This window comes from Macrobrachium nipponense, chromosome 43 (assembly GCF_015104395.2).
Source record: "Macrobrachium nipponense isolate FS-2020 chromosome 43, ASM1510439v2, whole genome shotgun sequence".
Taxonomy (NCBI): Eukaryota; Metazoa; Arthropoda; class Malacostraca; order Decapoda; family Palaemonidae; genus Macrobrachium; species Macrobrachium nipponense.
Window position 1 is genome coordinate 35,810,198 of NC_061104.1, and position 17,304 is coordinate 35,827,501.

At 46.1% G+C, this 17,304-nt stretch overlaps 1 protein-coding gene across 1 annotated transcript in view; it reads right to left on the bottom strand.

The window, feature by feature from the left end:
- LOC135213647 (lethal(2)neighbour of Tid protein-like) overlaps positions 1–17,304 on the bottom strand; it is a 229,336-nt gene that overhangs the window by 59,399 nt on the left and 152,633 nt on the right. Inside the window, exon 7 of the mRNA XM_064247689.1 lies at positions 513–530. Coding sequence (XP_064103759.1) covers positions 513–530 — 18 coding nt within the window. The remainder of the gene's footprint in view (positions 1–512; positions 531–17,304) is intronic.

Sequence of the window (17,304 nt, forward strand, 5' to 3'; positions counted from 1 at the left end):
GAGGACAGAGAAGTAGTTCATCTGGAACGAAGAAAACCGAGAATTGATGTGGGCCGGATTCTGGGTTTTCACAACAAACTCAGGGAGGAAGCTGATTGGTCCAGCGCTCAGTATGAGCGACAGTATAGGCTAGGCCATGAAGCTTGCTGACTCGCTTGGAGGAAGCAAGGGCAAGAGGAAAAACCGTTTTCAGGGTGAGATCCCTATCAGATGCCAGGGATAACAGTTCATACGGAGCTCTCTTCAAAGACCTGAGGACAGCAACGATGTCCCAGGGAGGAGGCTTTGCCAATACCAGAGTGCAAACCTGTTCAAAGCTTCGTATGAGCATAGAGAGATCGATTCCCTTCAGTATGAGGACTTGGCTCAAGGCCAAGCGATAGCCTTTTACTGCTGAGACCGAAAAGAGCTTCTCTCTCCGGAGGTAGAGTAAGAAGTCAGCAATCAAGGGGATAGAGGCTCCGAGAGGAGAACGGCCTCTCCGACGACACCAACCACAGAAGATGGCCCACTTGGTCTGACAGACAGACGTTGAGGACTTCCTGAGGTGTCCTGACATTGCTGTTGCAGCCTTTCACTGTGAGGAGCTGCTGGATAACCTCCATGCGTGAAGATGTAAAAAGCTCACCGCATTGTGGAAGATCCTCACATTTGGCTGGCATAGGAGGTCGGGGAGTGGCGGAAGCACTCTTGGAGTCTCTACCAGCAGAAGTAGAAGGGCATTTCGGCGCTACTAGCGTCATGGCCAGGGAATGTGTGGATTGCACTCGATTCAACACCTGCCTGATCAGGCAAAATGGCGGAAAAGCATAGACGTCGAGGCCGTCCCAGGGGTGCTGGAACGCGTCCTCGAACACTGCCGCTGGATCTGGAACTGGAGAGCAGTAAATCGGTAACTTCTAATTTAGAGCGGTAGCAAACAGGTCTATCGTTGGGGAACCCCATAAAGTCAAGACTTTGTTCACTATCCGAGGAGCCAAATGATCTGTGTCCTCCTGCTCAGATTGTCTGCCACAATGTTCCGTTTGCCTGGAATAAACCAAGCTGTCAACCCTACCATGTTGAGAGCTGCCCATTCATGAATCTGTACTGCTAGTTGATGGTTCACGTATGCCACTACGGTGGTGTTGTCGCTCATCAGTGCCACTGAGTGACCTGTCAGAAGAGAGCTGAAGTGCTGGAGTGCCAGGAAGGCAGCTCGAAGTTCCAGCACGTTGATATGATCTTGACGTTCCTGGTCGGACCATAGGCCCGAAGCCAGGTGTTGCAGTAGGTGCGCGCCCCATCCTTCTCCTTGGATGCGTCCGTAAACAGGAGCAGATCAGGTGGACGAGAATGGAAAGGGGAGCCCCTCAAACAGGTTCGTGTCGTCCAGCCACCTCTTGACTGACGGAGCGCATGTTCTCCACTGGGACTATGTTAACGAACTCGTTCAGGGCTGAGAGGTCGATGACTGGTCTCCAGCCTCCAGACGCCTTCTTTACAAGAAAGAGTCAACTGAAGAAGTCTAGAGACTCGTCAAGGACCTCCTCAAGAGCATCCTTCCCCAGTATGTCCTGGACTTCCGCCTGAAGGGCAAGATCCTTTGTCGATCCCTGAAGATAGGGTGATGACGTCTTTGGGGGTCGAATCAGAGGAGGGGGAGAGTTGATGAACGGGACGCGATACCCGTGTCGGAGGACAGTCAGCGTTCAATCCTCCACCTCGTGGTACTGCCACCTTGTCCATCTGGCTTGTAGGCCTCCCCCCACAGGTGGCAGGGTGGGGGGGAGTGCCCTTCTCGCCGGTCGCGGCGGACTCTCTTCCTTCTGCCGTGTTTGCCTCGCCCTCGACCACCCCTGGCCGAAAAGGGCTGCTGACCTCTCGGCCGCCGAGTGGTGGAGGCAGTGGGAAAGGGATCAGCCCGGGCAGGAGGATGAAAAACCCTCCTAGATGGAGAGCCAGGCGACGTCAACAGAGGTTTGGGCCAATGGAAGGATGCTGCACGGTGCAGCAAAGAATCCTGGCTCACTCTCCTGAAGTTTCTGATCACCTCGTTTTCATCCGAAGATGGAAAGAGGGTGGATCCCTGAAGCAAGGCATTCCTCAGGTCGGTCACATCCTGAGGGTCCACAGTTTGATCAAGCCTTGATGAGACAGAGTCCCTGTGCTTCAGCACCAGGTTGGCCCAGAGGTTGGCAAGCTGGTGGACTAAGAACGCCATAGCCTTACCTCCTGACAAAACAAGGTCATGGAGCTGACGGGCCATGTCCGCTTGCTTGTCAGACTGCTGTGGAGTCTCAGAGGTGGCAAGAAAGCCCACCGTGCCGCCCCAAAAATCCAACCATGAAGCTGCTTGTAACGCCGCCATCGTGGTTTGTTCGAGCTGCGACATCTCCTGGAAAGAGAGTGTCGAGGTTCAGTGTTGCAGTGTCTGGAGTGAAACTCCAGGTGCCAATAATGTTATTGTCAGGTTTATGGGCAAGGGTGAGGCTCAGCCTCTTGGGCCGCATAGTACTTCCTCTGCTTCTGGAAAGCAGAGGGGAGTAGCTTAGAGGACCGAGATGCCCGCAGTGAGTCCTTCCTCGCTGAAACTTGTCTATTGACCTTGGTCAGAGCCTCCCTTGTCAGGGATGTCAAGGGCAGCTCAAACCGGGACCGAGCACCCTGAGGGGCGCGACAAAGAAGGTTGACTGCCGATGTACGGCCTTTCGGAGAAGTAGTTGGAGCTTCTCCTAGGCAGTTTACCTTCCGGATGAGACTGATGATCTCGCGGATGGTGGTTTCAGCTGCTGCATCTTCCGGAACAGCTGGAGCAGCTGGTTCTGGAAGGTAGCCTGCTGAATTGTCAGTTGCCTCATGAAAATCATCCTCCCTCTGCATTGACGCATCCGGGCGTGAATGAGAGGGGTCCAGTCTTGAAGAAGAAGGGGCCAAGTCTCTAGTTGTTCATGAAGGGCGGCAGAGGTCTGGGAGCCGAGGACCTCAGAGCCACAGGAGCCCTTGGAGGCTCGGAATCGCAAGAGCGATTCTTTGCTGCCTTCCACAGGTCCTTATGTCCCCGTCTGACAGCCCCTTGTGAGAAGGGGGAAGGTGGAGTTGGAGGACGCCTATCTGCTTCTGGTGAAGCTGGAGGAGAGAGGGGAGATGGAACCCCCTCCGCAAGCACTGTTGGAGCCCTGTCAAGAGGATCTCGGCTGGGTTCGAACTCGATGGGCGAGAGATGATATTGCTCTACAAGGGAACGAGCCCTTGGAGATCGAGAACTTCGAGAGGTTGGAGGTCTGGACTCATAAGGAGGAGTCACAGGATGCCTTTGCTTCCAGAGCGTCTCTCACTCATGGCAGCTTAGGGATACTAAATCCCCTTAACTGCTCTCCCAACTTCCCAAGAGGAATCGGAAGGGGGGCTGGAAGGTCATATGAAGGAGAAGGAGCCTGCTTGCCGCCTTGTTCTCGAGGAAGAGTCGGGGAAAGACGACCTCTAATCAATGGTGAAAGCCTCTATGGCTGCCTTTTGGAAGGCTTGGTTCCAGCTTTAAGAGGATCCTGAGGTGGAGATGGGACCTACGGAGGAGGAGCAGATGATGGAAGTTCCGAGGATGGGTACTCCGACTCAAACGTCTCCGTTTTCCGTGTTGAAACATTGCAAAAAACAGAGGGAATAGGTTTTACAGGTGCGTGTGTATCTGCAGGAGCAAGAGCATGTGTCAGTGCGGGTGCGCAAACAGGTTCTGAACAAGCATAAGCACGTTGGAATGGATATTGTTGGTTCTGTTATTCCCCCATCAGCAGAAGGTCATAAGTATATACTGACCCTTGTAGATTATGCTTCAAGTTTCCCAGAAGCAGTACTCTTGAAAAATATCACATCCATTGATATTGACGAAGCCATGATATCTATTTTTGCTAGGGTTGGAATTCCTAAAGAGGTATTAACAGTTTATTTCAGATCTCATGTTTCAAATTCACAGGTTGACTGGAGTTAAACCTTTATTCACCACACCTTAACATCCTGCCTGCAATGGAAGAATAGGCAGACAACATACCACACTGAAAGCAATTTTAAGGAAACTATGTTTACGGAAACCCAGAGATTGGCATAGGTATGTACCTGTAGCACTGTTTGCAATGAGAGAACTACCTAGTGACAGTCTAGGATTTTCCCCATTTGAATTGTTGTATGGTCGCCAAGTACGTATGTGGCCCCGTAGCTGTTTTGCACGAATTGTGGGCTAATCCTGATTTAACTGAAGACATTGTTAACAGCTATAATTTCTTTTCCAAATTACGGGACAGGTTAGCTGAATCAGCTGAAGTCGCTAAACATAATATGGAGATATCTTCTCTAAAGTACAAAACTAACTTTGAACTTAAGACTGGTAAACATAATCTCAAGGTTGGTGATGAAGTTCTTGTTCTTTTACCTGTATCCAATAATAAATTACAGATGACTTGGAGTGGACCATACAAAGTTACAGGAATACGTAATAGGAAATGTTGTTTATTATGTAGATGTTTAAGGTAAAACCAAGCTGTTTCACATAAATATGTTAAAGAAGTATTTCAGATGTGTTACAGCCTATAATCTTCACGTTGCAGATGATGTTTGGCCTGATGAACTAGGACCAGAAGTTCAGGAGCATAAAGTATGTGTTATTGAAGAAGAGGAAGACTTTTCTCCTGAAATTGTTGTAGTAGAGGCTGAAGAAACTAAAGTAAATGTGAATCCAGAATTACCAAGAGATTTCCAGGAAGACATTTTGAAGCTAGTTCATGAATTTTCTGATGTTTTTTCTGTTGTTCCAGGATCTACAACTACAATAGAGCACCACATAAAGATACAGCCACATGAACTATTCTCAAGAAAAAGTGACTCAATTCATTTACATTTAAGGAATGAATTTGACAAGGAGGTAAAATCACTGCTTGAACTCGGAATTATTGAACCTTCGTCATCATCTTATTCATCCCCTCCTGTTATGATACGGAAACCCGATAACACCTATAGGTTGGTTATTGATTTTCGTGCAGAGAACAGTCGTAGGTATACAGCTTTTCATACTAATTTTGGTCTTATGCAATATAAAAGGACGCCATTCAGATTATTAACTGCTCCGGCTACTTATATCAGATTAATGGGGATGGTTCTAGCAAAGAAGAAGAATGTTGTATTTTATTTTGACAATATTTTTGTAGTTTCCAAAGACTGGTTTAATCATTTGAAGGATGTCAGGTCAGTTTTGTTAAGTTTCAGAAAGCATGGGTTAACAGCTAAACCTGGTAAGTGTTTTTTGGGTTTTGAGGAAATTTGCTATCTGGGTTTAAAGATTGGTCGTAATAATATTTTACTACTCAGTGATAAACTAAATGATATACAAAAAATTTCTTGTCCACAGAATAAAAAAATGTTAAGAAGTTTTTTAGGATCTGTAAATTTTAATCGTCAATTTTTACCAGAGTTGGCAGATAAAACTTGAACCTTAACAAGATACCTGGCAAAACAAGTAAAAGAACCTTTTGAACTGTCAGAAACTGCTAAGACAGAGTTTGAAAATTTTAAGTTGATGTAAACAAAAGCTCCAAATCTTAAGATTCCTGATTCTAAAAGAATTTTTTGTTTAAGGGAAGATGCATCTTCTACTGGTCTAGGAGCTGTTCTTTTCCAGTACTATAATGGTTACCCCATACCAGTGGCCTATGCAAGTAAGAAACTATTGGAACATGAGCGAAAATACTCTGCTATAGAGCGAGGTCTTGCGATAGTCTGGGGTGTGAAGCATTTCATGTACTATCTGTATGCAAGGAAGTTTATCTTGGAGACAGATAATAAACCTCTAAAGTACATATATTGAAAATTTAGAGAGTTCTAACAGTCGCTTAATGAGATGGTCACTGTCATTGCAGCTTCTAATTTTCAGGTGGTTCATGTATCGGGAATCAATAACCACATTGCTGACTTGCTGAGTCGAGACTAAATGTGTACATACGTAATTATAAAAATTTGTATTTTCTTACTCAATGAATAATCTTGATAATGGGGTAATGTCAGGGAAATATTTATACTCTGGACAATAGATGGCGTTAGTGGCTAAGCAGTCAGTTGCTTCTCCTGTTGGTGAACTAGGAGATCCTTGTTAAGGGAATTGTATTCGGAGAGTTGTGTTTTGGGAACTGTGTGTTCTGGTTGACAACCACACCTGGCCTACTTTATGCAGTAAGTAAAATGAGTTTTATTAATATTAAGGTGGTAATCTCAAAATTGTGGGTATTTTAGTTACAAATATTATGAGAATTAAATTGTAATTGCAATGCTTCTTGTCTAAATTTAAACGTAAAGTGTCAATATTAAATTGTGATATTTCTATATAAGCATTCTGCATCGTTCGTCCCCGCAAATACGAAAGCCACCAGGAATTGGGGAGTCAAATGTATTTTGCAGTGTTTAGTACGAGCCCCTGGGGGTTAATTACAGTCTTCAGAATAAGTACTACTTAAAATTCTTGTTCAGGAGGTAAAACTGCATAGAAAAACCGCCACTGCCATAGTCTAGGCCGCCGCAGAATAGTGATATAGATCTACTTAAATAGTAAGTGTGATGTTTCCTTTTTGGCAGCTAGCCCAATGTGTGATGCCAAGCATAGTGGCTTGTGTGCTGCAGTAGCGCTGTTGCAAGCTGTTAATAGCCAGAAGTGCCTGAAGTATGAATTACAGTGGTACCTCGACATACGAAATTAATCCGTCCTGAGGCGGCCTTCGTATCATGAGCTTTTCGTATCTTGAACTGCATTTTACATGTAAAATGCCTAATCCGTTCCAAGCCCTACAAAGACACCCCATTAATTTTATAATAAAGCTAAATTGACCACTAAACAATGAAATACTACAACAATTTGGACCATTCAATAACTAACTTAATACGTACTAGTACTAATATGTACGTACCTGTAAATAAAGTGTACGTATTAGTGTACATGGTATACAAGAAATACTGCACATACATACGTACGTATGTAGTAAAATGTTGAATCTTACCTTTCGAGTGAGGCTATCTCCGAAAGGGGCGACAGAGGAGGAGGACAAACGGCCGAAAACTTCTTATAGTAAGTACACTTAACTTTACGAAATACATAAAAAATGTCAGGAAACATAAACTAAACTTTACGAAACACATTAACAAAACCGTAACACTTAACTTTACAAAAAACTTAAAATTAATTATTTTTTGTCTTTTTTTTAATTTTTACATTTTATTTACTTTTTTATACTTTACGTTATTTTTTTTCTACCACTTTCAACTTTCTGTTTTTTCGTAGTATCAATTGGATCTCCCTTTTGCTTACTCCTACTAAAGGCCTCTTTAAAAAATAACTATCCAAGGAAGATTGCTTCTGCCTACTTTTCACAATGTTCCTGAAACGGCTCAGGCAAACGTTATTGAACTGTGCAAGCTTACGACCTGTGTAAGCCTTCTCGGGGTGTCGGGGTGTCTCTTTTCTACAAATGATTGCACCTTATGAAAAGCAGCTAGAGCATCCTTAATTTCTGCCGTTGTCATAGGGTCGTCGTCCTCCTCCTCGCCGCTGCTAGAGAGCTCTTCTTGAACGACGTTATGTTGCATGGCCTCCAACTCCTTCAGGTCGTCCGTTGTAAGATCCTCTTGGTGCTCCTCGAGAAGGTCATTGATGTCGTCCTCGTCGACGACTAGCCCCATGGACTTGCCGAGTGCAACGATCTCATCAAGATCTGGTTGCGAAACAGTTTCTGAATCTGCATCAGCTTCGCCCATGTTGAATCCCTTGAAGTCTCGTGCGGATACAGCATCAGGCCAGAGTTTCCTCCACGAAGAATTCAAAGTTCGCCTCGAAACCTCCTGCCAAACTTGATCGGTGAGTCGGATGCATATCACAACATCGAAATGCTCCTTCCAAAATTCACAGAAGGTGGGGTTTGTGGTATCGGTGATGTCAAAAGAACTCTTGAAAAGATTTTTTGTATACAGCTTCTTGAAGTTCGATAACACTTGCTGGTCCATGGGCTGGAGGAGAGGGGTAGTGTTAGGAGGAAGATAAAGAACCTTGATGAAAGAATACTCCACTAGGATAGCTTCCTTGAGGACAGGAGGGTGAACAGGGGCATTGTCCAACAACAGCAGACATTTCAGCATTTCAGAGGGAGGCACTTCTCTTCCAAGAATTTCTTCACTGTCAGGCCGAAACACAGATTTACCCATTCAGTGAACAAAAGTCTCGTTACCCAGGCTTTCGTATTAGCCCTCCACATCACTGGAAGCTTCTCCTTTAGCACTTTGTGGGCCTTGAAGGCTCGAGGAGTCTTCAAGATAGGGGACAAGTTAGGGGCTTCACCTTGCAATCCCCACTGGCGTTCGAACGAAGTGCGAGCGTAAGCCTGTCTTTCATAGTCTTATGCCCGGGTAGCTTCTTCTCTTCCTCCGTGATGTAAGTCCGACAAGGCATTTTTTTCCAAAAAAGGCCAGTCTCATCACAGTTGAAGACTTGCTGAGAACTGTAGCCTTTGTTGATCGTTATCTTGTCGAACGTCTTAACCCTTAAACGCTGAGTGGACGTATTTTACGTCGACATTTTTTGTCTCTCGGGTGCCGACTGGACATATTTTACGTCGAAATCACAAAACGGGATGTTGACGTAGGAAAAATCTATTTCTGGGTGATTGGCTCGTGTCGCCCTATGAAAGTATCCTTAATATAATTCTTTCTAGGCAAAATTAATCTAAAATTACCAGAGAAAAACAAAATAAGAAAATGTCAGTAAAACTGACTCGCTCACTCTATAAAGAAGTGTCGGTATGAGAATAGGGGCGAGTGGGATCACTACCACGAGTCATTCACCATTTAGACCTTCCAATCTAAAATCCCCACCAGAGAGAGCTGATACGAAAGGGGTGATGCGGCGCTACTACTACTATACTGACGCCACGGACAGCAGCGCCCCTAGCGGTCATCCTTAATCTATGAAACATCTTGTCCTGCAGGGTGGGTAAAACAAGACAGGGTGGGTTTCATAGGGCGACACGAGCCAATCACCCAGAAATCAGAAATAGATTTTTCCTACGTCAAAATCCCTTTTTCTGGGCTCAGCTCGTGTCGGCCTATGAAAGAGTACCAGAGAAACAGACAAGATGGGAATAAGGACAAATGAAAATCAGTTGTAAAAAAAGAGGTATATAATATAAGTGAATCAGGGACATTACAGTATACAAACTAAGTACTTAAAGCTAACTTATCCTAAACAATGACATGATAAAGAAAGCAAACAATATAAAGTACTTAAAATTAACTTACTTAAACATAGAAATATCCAGTAATGCAATGCAAAATAACAAAATAGATTCACTTAAGTAAGATATTTACATAATATACACACATTGTGTCCTACCCCCCTACCCTGCCATAAAAATAAGGGTAGGGACACTGAAGTACATTATAAGTACATAGTGTGGATGTCCCTAGCAAAAAAATAAGGGACAATCCACAATATGATCTCAGCGGCTAAAAAAAAAAAAAAAAGGGGGGGGGCTAGAGTATCGAATAGCATGGCAATAGGGTGAGGCATGTTGGACGAGGTAGGTAGAAAGGAGACCTGGATCTATACTATGACTACTATACAGTATCAGGAGAAACAATGTTTCCCGCTGCTACTGCAGAAAATTTTAAAGATTCCAAGGACTTAGGTAGTGACGTTTAAAGACTGTCGGAGATTTCCATCCAGTATACTTTTTAAGATCCTAAAGTTTCATATGTTGAAAGTAGTTAATTGAGGTGGCCTACTCCTTCTGATGTCATGTGCTTTCGGAAATGAATCAGGATTGGCTTGTTTAATGAAGTAAAGGATCTGTTGTCTATTCCTTTTACTGATAAAGTACACCTTTTTCTCTCATAAAAGAGAGAAACCTGAGGAACTGAGGATGTGCGAGATAGAAAGGCTCTTAAAGTTGATACTGGGCAGAGAGAAGGATCTTGCGGAAGTGGGATGACTTTCCAAGGAGCCCACCTTGCAAGAGGATCCTCATTTTTAGCCAAAAAACTACGATCCGGCGCAAGCAGAACTTCTCCTGAGGGGAGGAATCCACATGAACCCGCATCTCTGGATAGAGCCGACAGTTCTGAAATTCTAGCTCCTGAAGCTAGGCTTAATAAGAATAACGTCTTTCTAAGAAGCATTATGAATGTACAAGACGAGTTGTCAGTATCTGAGGCTAGTTTGAGGAAACATCATTTAAGAACCATGAGACTGCAGTAGGCCTTTGAGAAGGTCTAAGTCTAGCACAGGCTTTAGGAATAGACGTAAAGTAAGATTCTGTTAGGTCTATCTGGAAACCCAACTGAAACTATCCTTCCTGCCGACCGATTTATGAGTAGTAATAGTGCTAGCTGCTAAACCTTTTTCAAACAAGGATCTGAAAAAGGATATAGCTAAGTTAACTGTCATGGTTGTAGTGTTTGATTCTTTCAGGAAGGATGCTAATTTTTTAACAGCTGAGTCATTTGTGCTAATAGTTGACTCTCTCTTATCCCTGATTCTAGGAAGAAGAGGATTTTGTGGATCAATGTCAGCATCTTTGTTAGCCGCAAACTTCATGAAGTCCATAAAGTTAGGGTCTGAAGAATTCCTGAGGAAGCGAACACAGTCCTCATTTGTACTGATTGTGACAGCTGGGATTGGGAATCCGTTGAGGTCGGAGACCCAATTCCAGAAGCAGAGGATACCAGTTGCTATCTTGGGACCAGTCTGGAGCAATCAGAGCTACTAGTCCCTTGAAAGTCCTCAGCTTGCTCAAGACTTTCAAAAGAAGATTCACTGGAGGAAAAACATAAATTTTTTCTCCACTGATTCCAATCTAACGACAGGGCGTCCGTGGCATAAGCCAGAGGGTCCAGGTTGGGGGCCACATAGCAAGGGAGCTTGTGGTTCGCTTGTGAGGCGAAGAGATCCACTTGGAGACCTGGGACTCTCCGGCATATCCACTGGAATGACCTGTCGTCCAGGGACCATTTCTGATTCCAGAGGACCGACCGGGGACAGGGCGTCTGCTATCACATTTCTTACCCCCGCCAGGTGAGTGGCGGACAGATGCCATTTGTGTTTGTCTGCTAGTGCAAAGATGGCTATCAGACATGGTTCACATGTTTGGATTTGGACCCTCCTCTGTTGATGCAATGAACTACCACTGCACTGTCCAAAACTAGTCTTAGATGAGACTTTTTCGGGGTGGGGGAAGAAGTCTCTTCAGGGTAAGAAATACTGCCATTGCTTCCAAGACGTTATGTGAAGCTGGCGGAACTGAACTGACCAAGTCCCCTGAACTTGCTTGAACTTGAGAATATCCCCCCCACCCGGACAGGGAGGCATCCGTGTGAATGGTTAACACTGGAAGGGGATATTGAAGGGGTACTAGTTTGGCCAGGTTCTTCACTTTTGTCCATGGACGGAGCTGATTGCGAAGGATCTGTGGAATTACTGACACTTGTCTCGAGATTTGGCGTTTGCTCTCGATCGCCAAACTCGGTTTATATCTTTCAGCCTTGCTTTCAGGAGGATGTCTGTCACTGAGGCAAACTGAAGAGAAAACCTAGGATTCTTTCCTGGTTTCTCCTTGATGTTTGTTTGCATTTGAGAAATTGTTTCACAGACTTGGCTATTCTTTCCTTTTGACCACCGGAATTGACAGATTGTGGGAAGACAAATCCATTGGATTCCTAGCCACTGAAAACGAGACTCTGGAGTAAGTCTGGATTTTGTCTTGTTTATCTGGAACCCCAGATGTTCCAGAAATTGGAACTACCTTTTTTGTGGCTTTGAGATATTCCTCGACCGTTGGTGCCCAGATCAACCAATCGTCGAGGTATGCTGCTACCATTATCCCTTGAGTTCTCAACTGTTGAACTACCACTTCTGCTATTTTCGTGAATACCCTGGGGGGCTACATTCAGACCGAAGGGCATCACTTTGAATGAGAACGTCTGATTTCCTAGTTTGAAGCCTAGGAATGGGCGGAAGTCCTGGCTATAGGGATATGATAGTATGCGTTCTAATAAGATCGATGGAGCATGTGACGGCCCCACGGGGAAGTAAGGTCCTTACTTGCGAGATGGTAAGCATTTTGAACTTGTCGCAACGAATGAAAGAGTTTAGCTTTGACAAGTCTAAGATTACCCTTCTTTTTGTTGAGCCTTTCTTTGGCACGCTGAATAAGCGACCTTGAAATTTTAGATGCTTGACTCTCGCAATAGCTCCTTTCTGAAGGAGTTCCTCCGCGTAATCTGTCAACCTTCCTTTGATGGTTCCTGATAAAATGATTTGATTGGAGGGGGATCTTTGATCCAACTCCAACCCAATCCCTTGGACACGATGCTCTGTGCCATTTGCTGAACCCCACCTGTGACGGAAGAGGAACAGCCTCCCTCCGCCTGGGGAGCCTCACTGTTGTTGGGCGGGTTGACCTCCGCGCCCTCCTCTGAATGCCTTCCCCTTGCCGCTCTCCCCTGTGCCACGCTGGCGAAAGTGGCCTCTCGCCCTGCTACCTCTGAAAGCCTATTAAAGGTGGGGCTGGGTAAGCCTGACCTTCATACATAGAGTTGAAGGCCGGCGAGACTGCGTAGGAGGTTGAGGGTTGCGACTGAGGGGACAACAGGAGGATGGGTTGGGCCTGTTTCGAAGTCGATGGTTGTCCCTGTTGGGTAAACTGGGACGGCCTGACGAACTGCTGTTGCTGCTGATGTTTCTGGTTAAGGCTGGAACCTTCTACCAGACTTCTTGAGTTTCTTACCAGCAGCAGGGGCGGATTCTTGCTTCCTCTTAGAAGAGATGCCCACCTAGCCTAAGGCTTCTGGTTGAGGCCCTAGCAGCCTCGTGGTGCACCTCATTCACAGCGGACTCTGGGAAGAGGTCAGCCCCCCACATGCTGGAAGCCAGGAGTCTATTAGGTTTCGTGGCCTAAATAGTGCACTCCTGCAAGAACGTGCTTTCGGCAGTTCCTCCTAGCTTGGAAGAAGTCGGAAAGAGCGTTCTGAACTGTTTGGAGCTGAGACTTGGCCAGAATCTTGAATAGCGGTTCTGTGCCATACGGGACAGCAGTGCCGCCCTGTTTCAGTTTGGATAATCAAGGAGTTGAGGGACCTCCCAAACCTAGTTCGAGCATCGAACTCTGCCTGAATCAAAGTATCAGGCAGCCTTGGAAGCTTTTTGCCAAACTGGTCCATTGCGCAGTCTGGCTTAAGCTTACCAATCGTGAATGTGGCAGGCAAGTTTCTCCCATCAATTCTCCAAAGGCTGGAAAGAGCGGAGAAGTAGAATCAGCTTCCCTCAGCTGTGGCATGGGCTCATCCTTGAGGACTGCCTGAAGAGTCGCTTCCACTATTTTGGTAGCGAACGGAAGAGAAGCCTCCTCCTCCGTCGCAAAAATAGTGAAAGGACTCTTGAAAGCCTGGAGCTTAGTGTTGGTACACTCCCAGTCCTCCAGGCAGTGAACCCATTCCCGCTGTGCGTGCTCTACTACATATAGCACGTTTTCTCGGGAAATTTTGTCCTCCCTAGTGAGGGCCGCCACGGTCAGCCTAGCATATCCAATGAAAGGCTGAGTTAATCCCGGAGGATAAAACTCGTCGAAGTCCTCAATCCTTCGAGTTCCACACTCCGGGACAGAGATCATACCGTCCTTGAATGGAGCGTAAGCAGCCACTCTCCATGGGTTATCCATGGAGAAGGCTTGGTAGAGACTTCATATGGAGGTAGCTGAAGAATGCCAGTACCTGCTACTGGGGAGATTGGTTGAGGAGCCTGAGAAAGCCCAGCTACTCGGTCCTCATTCTCTCTAACTCTGTTAGAGAGATCTTGGATGGATTGGCCCGACTGATGCTGAGGGTGATTGACAGCTGCGCAAACATCTGTTCAAACCTGGTTCCGAGGGCGGAGACCTGCGAGCCGACCATCTCTCCTACCTGTTGCATCACCACTGCTGAGAAGGCAGTGGGATCAAAGGAGCTCGGTCAGCTACTCAACCGGCGTTGCCGGAGTGGATGCGGTGGAGGCCGGAGAAGGCGTTGGCTCGGCTGAAGCGCGAGCCTTCTCCTTAGAAGCCTTGCTTCTAGAGCTCTTGGAGTACGAAGAGCTCGGCTTAGCCTTCACCGCGTCAGCATAGGAAGTCGAAGACTTCTTTGCTGAAGAAGACGACGACGACTTCTTAGAAGTCGTCTTGTGGAGGGTCTTCTGTTCTCTCTGTCCCTTCACCTTTGGGGGGTGGGTACAGAGAGAGCGGGAGAGCGGGGCAGGGGATCTCAGATCCCGTAAAGCCTTGAAAAGAAGCAGTAGAAGGACAGGAGAAGATCCAGGAGCGCCCAAGGAAAGACCTTGGGCGCCCGACACACCTACCTCAACCAACAAATCCTCCGCCCCTACCGCCATAGGTTCAATGTTCAGGTCCAAAGTTGCGACGTCTGGGACCGGCTCCTGCATGGCCGCGGACCCGAACGACTGCTGCACCTCTTGTTGTATGGAAGCGATGAGAGGGGCTGCCGAGATGGGATCAACGTAACCTGTTGACTTGCCGCCGGGGAAGATCTGAACGGCCAGCTTCTTATCTAAGATGTACGGCTGGCCCTTGGTGGCGTTCTTCCCGAAGCCGCCCACCCAAGCCTTCAGGGTTGCTAAGGCGACTTCCTTCGCGGCGGCAGCCTGAAAGAGAAGGCGAAATGAGCTTCTAGCGGCGGGGACGGGGTTTAACAAGCTTATGACTAAGTTATTAGTAATACGATAAAGAAATCTAAAAGTCGACTTACCCCCCCCAGCTGGACTGACAAGGTCATAGCAAATGGTGCAGGCTTCTGGTGCCAGACGATCATAGCGTTGTGGGTCGTGGCACACGGGGCGTGAGTCCTGCACTCATCGTGGGCGCAGGGGTCGTAAAGCGTCGCGTTACACCCCAGGACCTGACAGTTGGTAGCCTGTAAGTGGAAAGATACATAAGTATCAGGAGAACACTTACAGCCTAACAATTGCTCCGCTGCATGCCGGAGCGTGAAAGTTAGATTAAACCAGAGCCTCGCCATAATACGTGTGGTAACTAGGCGGTTGGAGTTGTCTAAGGCTACGCCGGAGACAGGAGAAAATCCAACCAGGTGTGGTGGTAAGCCATGAAACCACGACGGAGAACGACGGAGATGGTACACACAAAGTAGTTAATACTAAAATTCACCGTAAAATTAGGGTACATCCTTATATTTATAACGAAATATATATAAATCTTTTCCCCGTCTACTAGAAGAGTGCCCGGGTAAGAAGCAAGCTCTCCTCCGGTCGCGGGAAAAAGGGAAAAAGGCAGGATATAGTAGGCAAGCAACAGACCACTAGTAGTGACCACCCCGCCCGCTGGCGGAGCCAGACGAACTATAACCAAAGGGGCCCCGGCTTCAGCGGAGGCTCCGTTCGTTACAGTAGGGGAAGGGAGGGTGGTGGGACTGTGGGGGGAGGCAGCAATGGGGGGGGGGGGGGTGGCCTACCCCTCCCCGGTCCCTACAACTACCCGCCTCGGTGACCTGGTACCCGAGACAAAGTGGTCGCCCTATACCCCAGCTGGGAGGGAGCTCCTGGCCTCCTCAGAGAAAGAGGGAGGAAGGCTACAGTGGTTGTCATGGTAACCAAGGAGTCCCCCAGACCCTCCCTATACTGGTAGGGAGGAAGGGGAAGGTAAGTGCTATGGAACACGTGACCGCCAAGTGGACCTAAGCGCGATAAGCAACACAAACCGTGGAAGGGCCACGTGAACCAGACTGTACCAACACATGGGACATGCACCTAGGCTAGCCTAACACCCTAAATAAAACTAATAATACATCGTAAAAGAGGGAAAAAGACATTTTAGTAAAAGAAAAAGAACGCCCAGGAGGAGGCAAACTGTTCCGAGGAACAGTTGACTACTCAGAGCCAGCGATAGCCGATGAAGAGCAAGAGCCGGGATGCTGGGCCAGAAACACAGAATAGCCCTAAATACAAACTAAGAGAAATGGTAAAAGGGCTGTCCTAGCTATAAAAACGATGTAATAAACGATGAACGTGATATAGTAAGCCCATAAGTATAAGAAGTCCCAGTATGGGAGACCGGGAATTCTTAACATGAGGCGGCATGGCGCCGCCACGAGTCAACGGAAGACCGTATATGACCTATTAGAAGGAAAATACTGGTCCCTGGAAGACTAAAATACGGTAAAATACTACTTATGAGGCACTTAACTCAGCCGATGCGATGCGATGGCAGCACGTTCCATGATGAATAAAAGTGGTAAATCCAAGAAAACACGGCACGAGAGAAAAATGCGCACAACGTGTAAGCCTAAAGATTAAGGATGACCCCTAGGGGCGCTGCTGTCCGTGGCGTCAGTAGTAGTAGTAGTAGCGGCCGCATCACCCTTTCGTATCAGCTCTCTCTGGTGGGGATTTTAGATTGGAAGGTCTAAATGGTGAATGACTCAGGGTAGTGATCCCACTGCCCGTATTCTCATACCGACACTTCTTTTTAATAGAGTGAGCGAGTCAGTTTTACTGACATTTTCGTAATTTTGTTTTTCTCTGGTAATTTTAGATTATTTTGCCTAGAAAGAATGATACTTTCATAGGCCGACCACTGAGCTGAGCCAGAAAAGTTTTTTTTTAAACTCGGGGAAAAATACTTATAGGCCTACCAGCTGAAAAACTCTTGAATTACGCGCTTGGGGGATGCTGGGAGTTCACGGATCAAAGGTGTTGTTTGTTACAATCGTTACGCCAGGCGCGCAAGCGCGAATTTCTTTATTGCCGCACTAAAAAAGTATAGGTGACACATCTCGGAAATTATTTCGTCATTTGACATAATTTTTGTACCATTTTAAATTAGCCGTTATGGAGTATTATATATGAAAATGTGCGCATTTTATGTAGAATACAACAATAAAATACTCATGATTGTAAACTTTTATCAGTTTTGAGATATTTTCATATAAATAATGATAAGTGCAAAAATTTCAACCTTCGGTCAACTTTGACTTTACCGAAATGGCCGAAAAACGCAATTGTAAGCTAAAACTCTTATATTTTAGTAATATTCAATCATTTACCTTCATTTTCCAACAAATTGGAAGTCTCTAGCACAATATTTTGATTTATGGTGGAAATTTATTGAAAAAAGAAATCTTTTTCCCTTATGGGGTCCGCACAGGTAAACTCTTCCGAAAAAAACAAATTCATACGTGAGATTGTGGTAATGTTTGCAACCATTTTAAAATTAGCCATTACATAAAGTTTTCATATATGGAAAT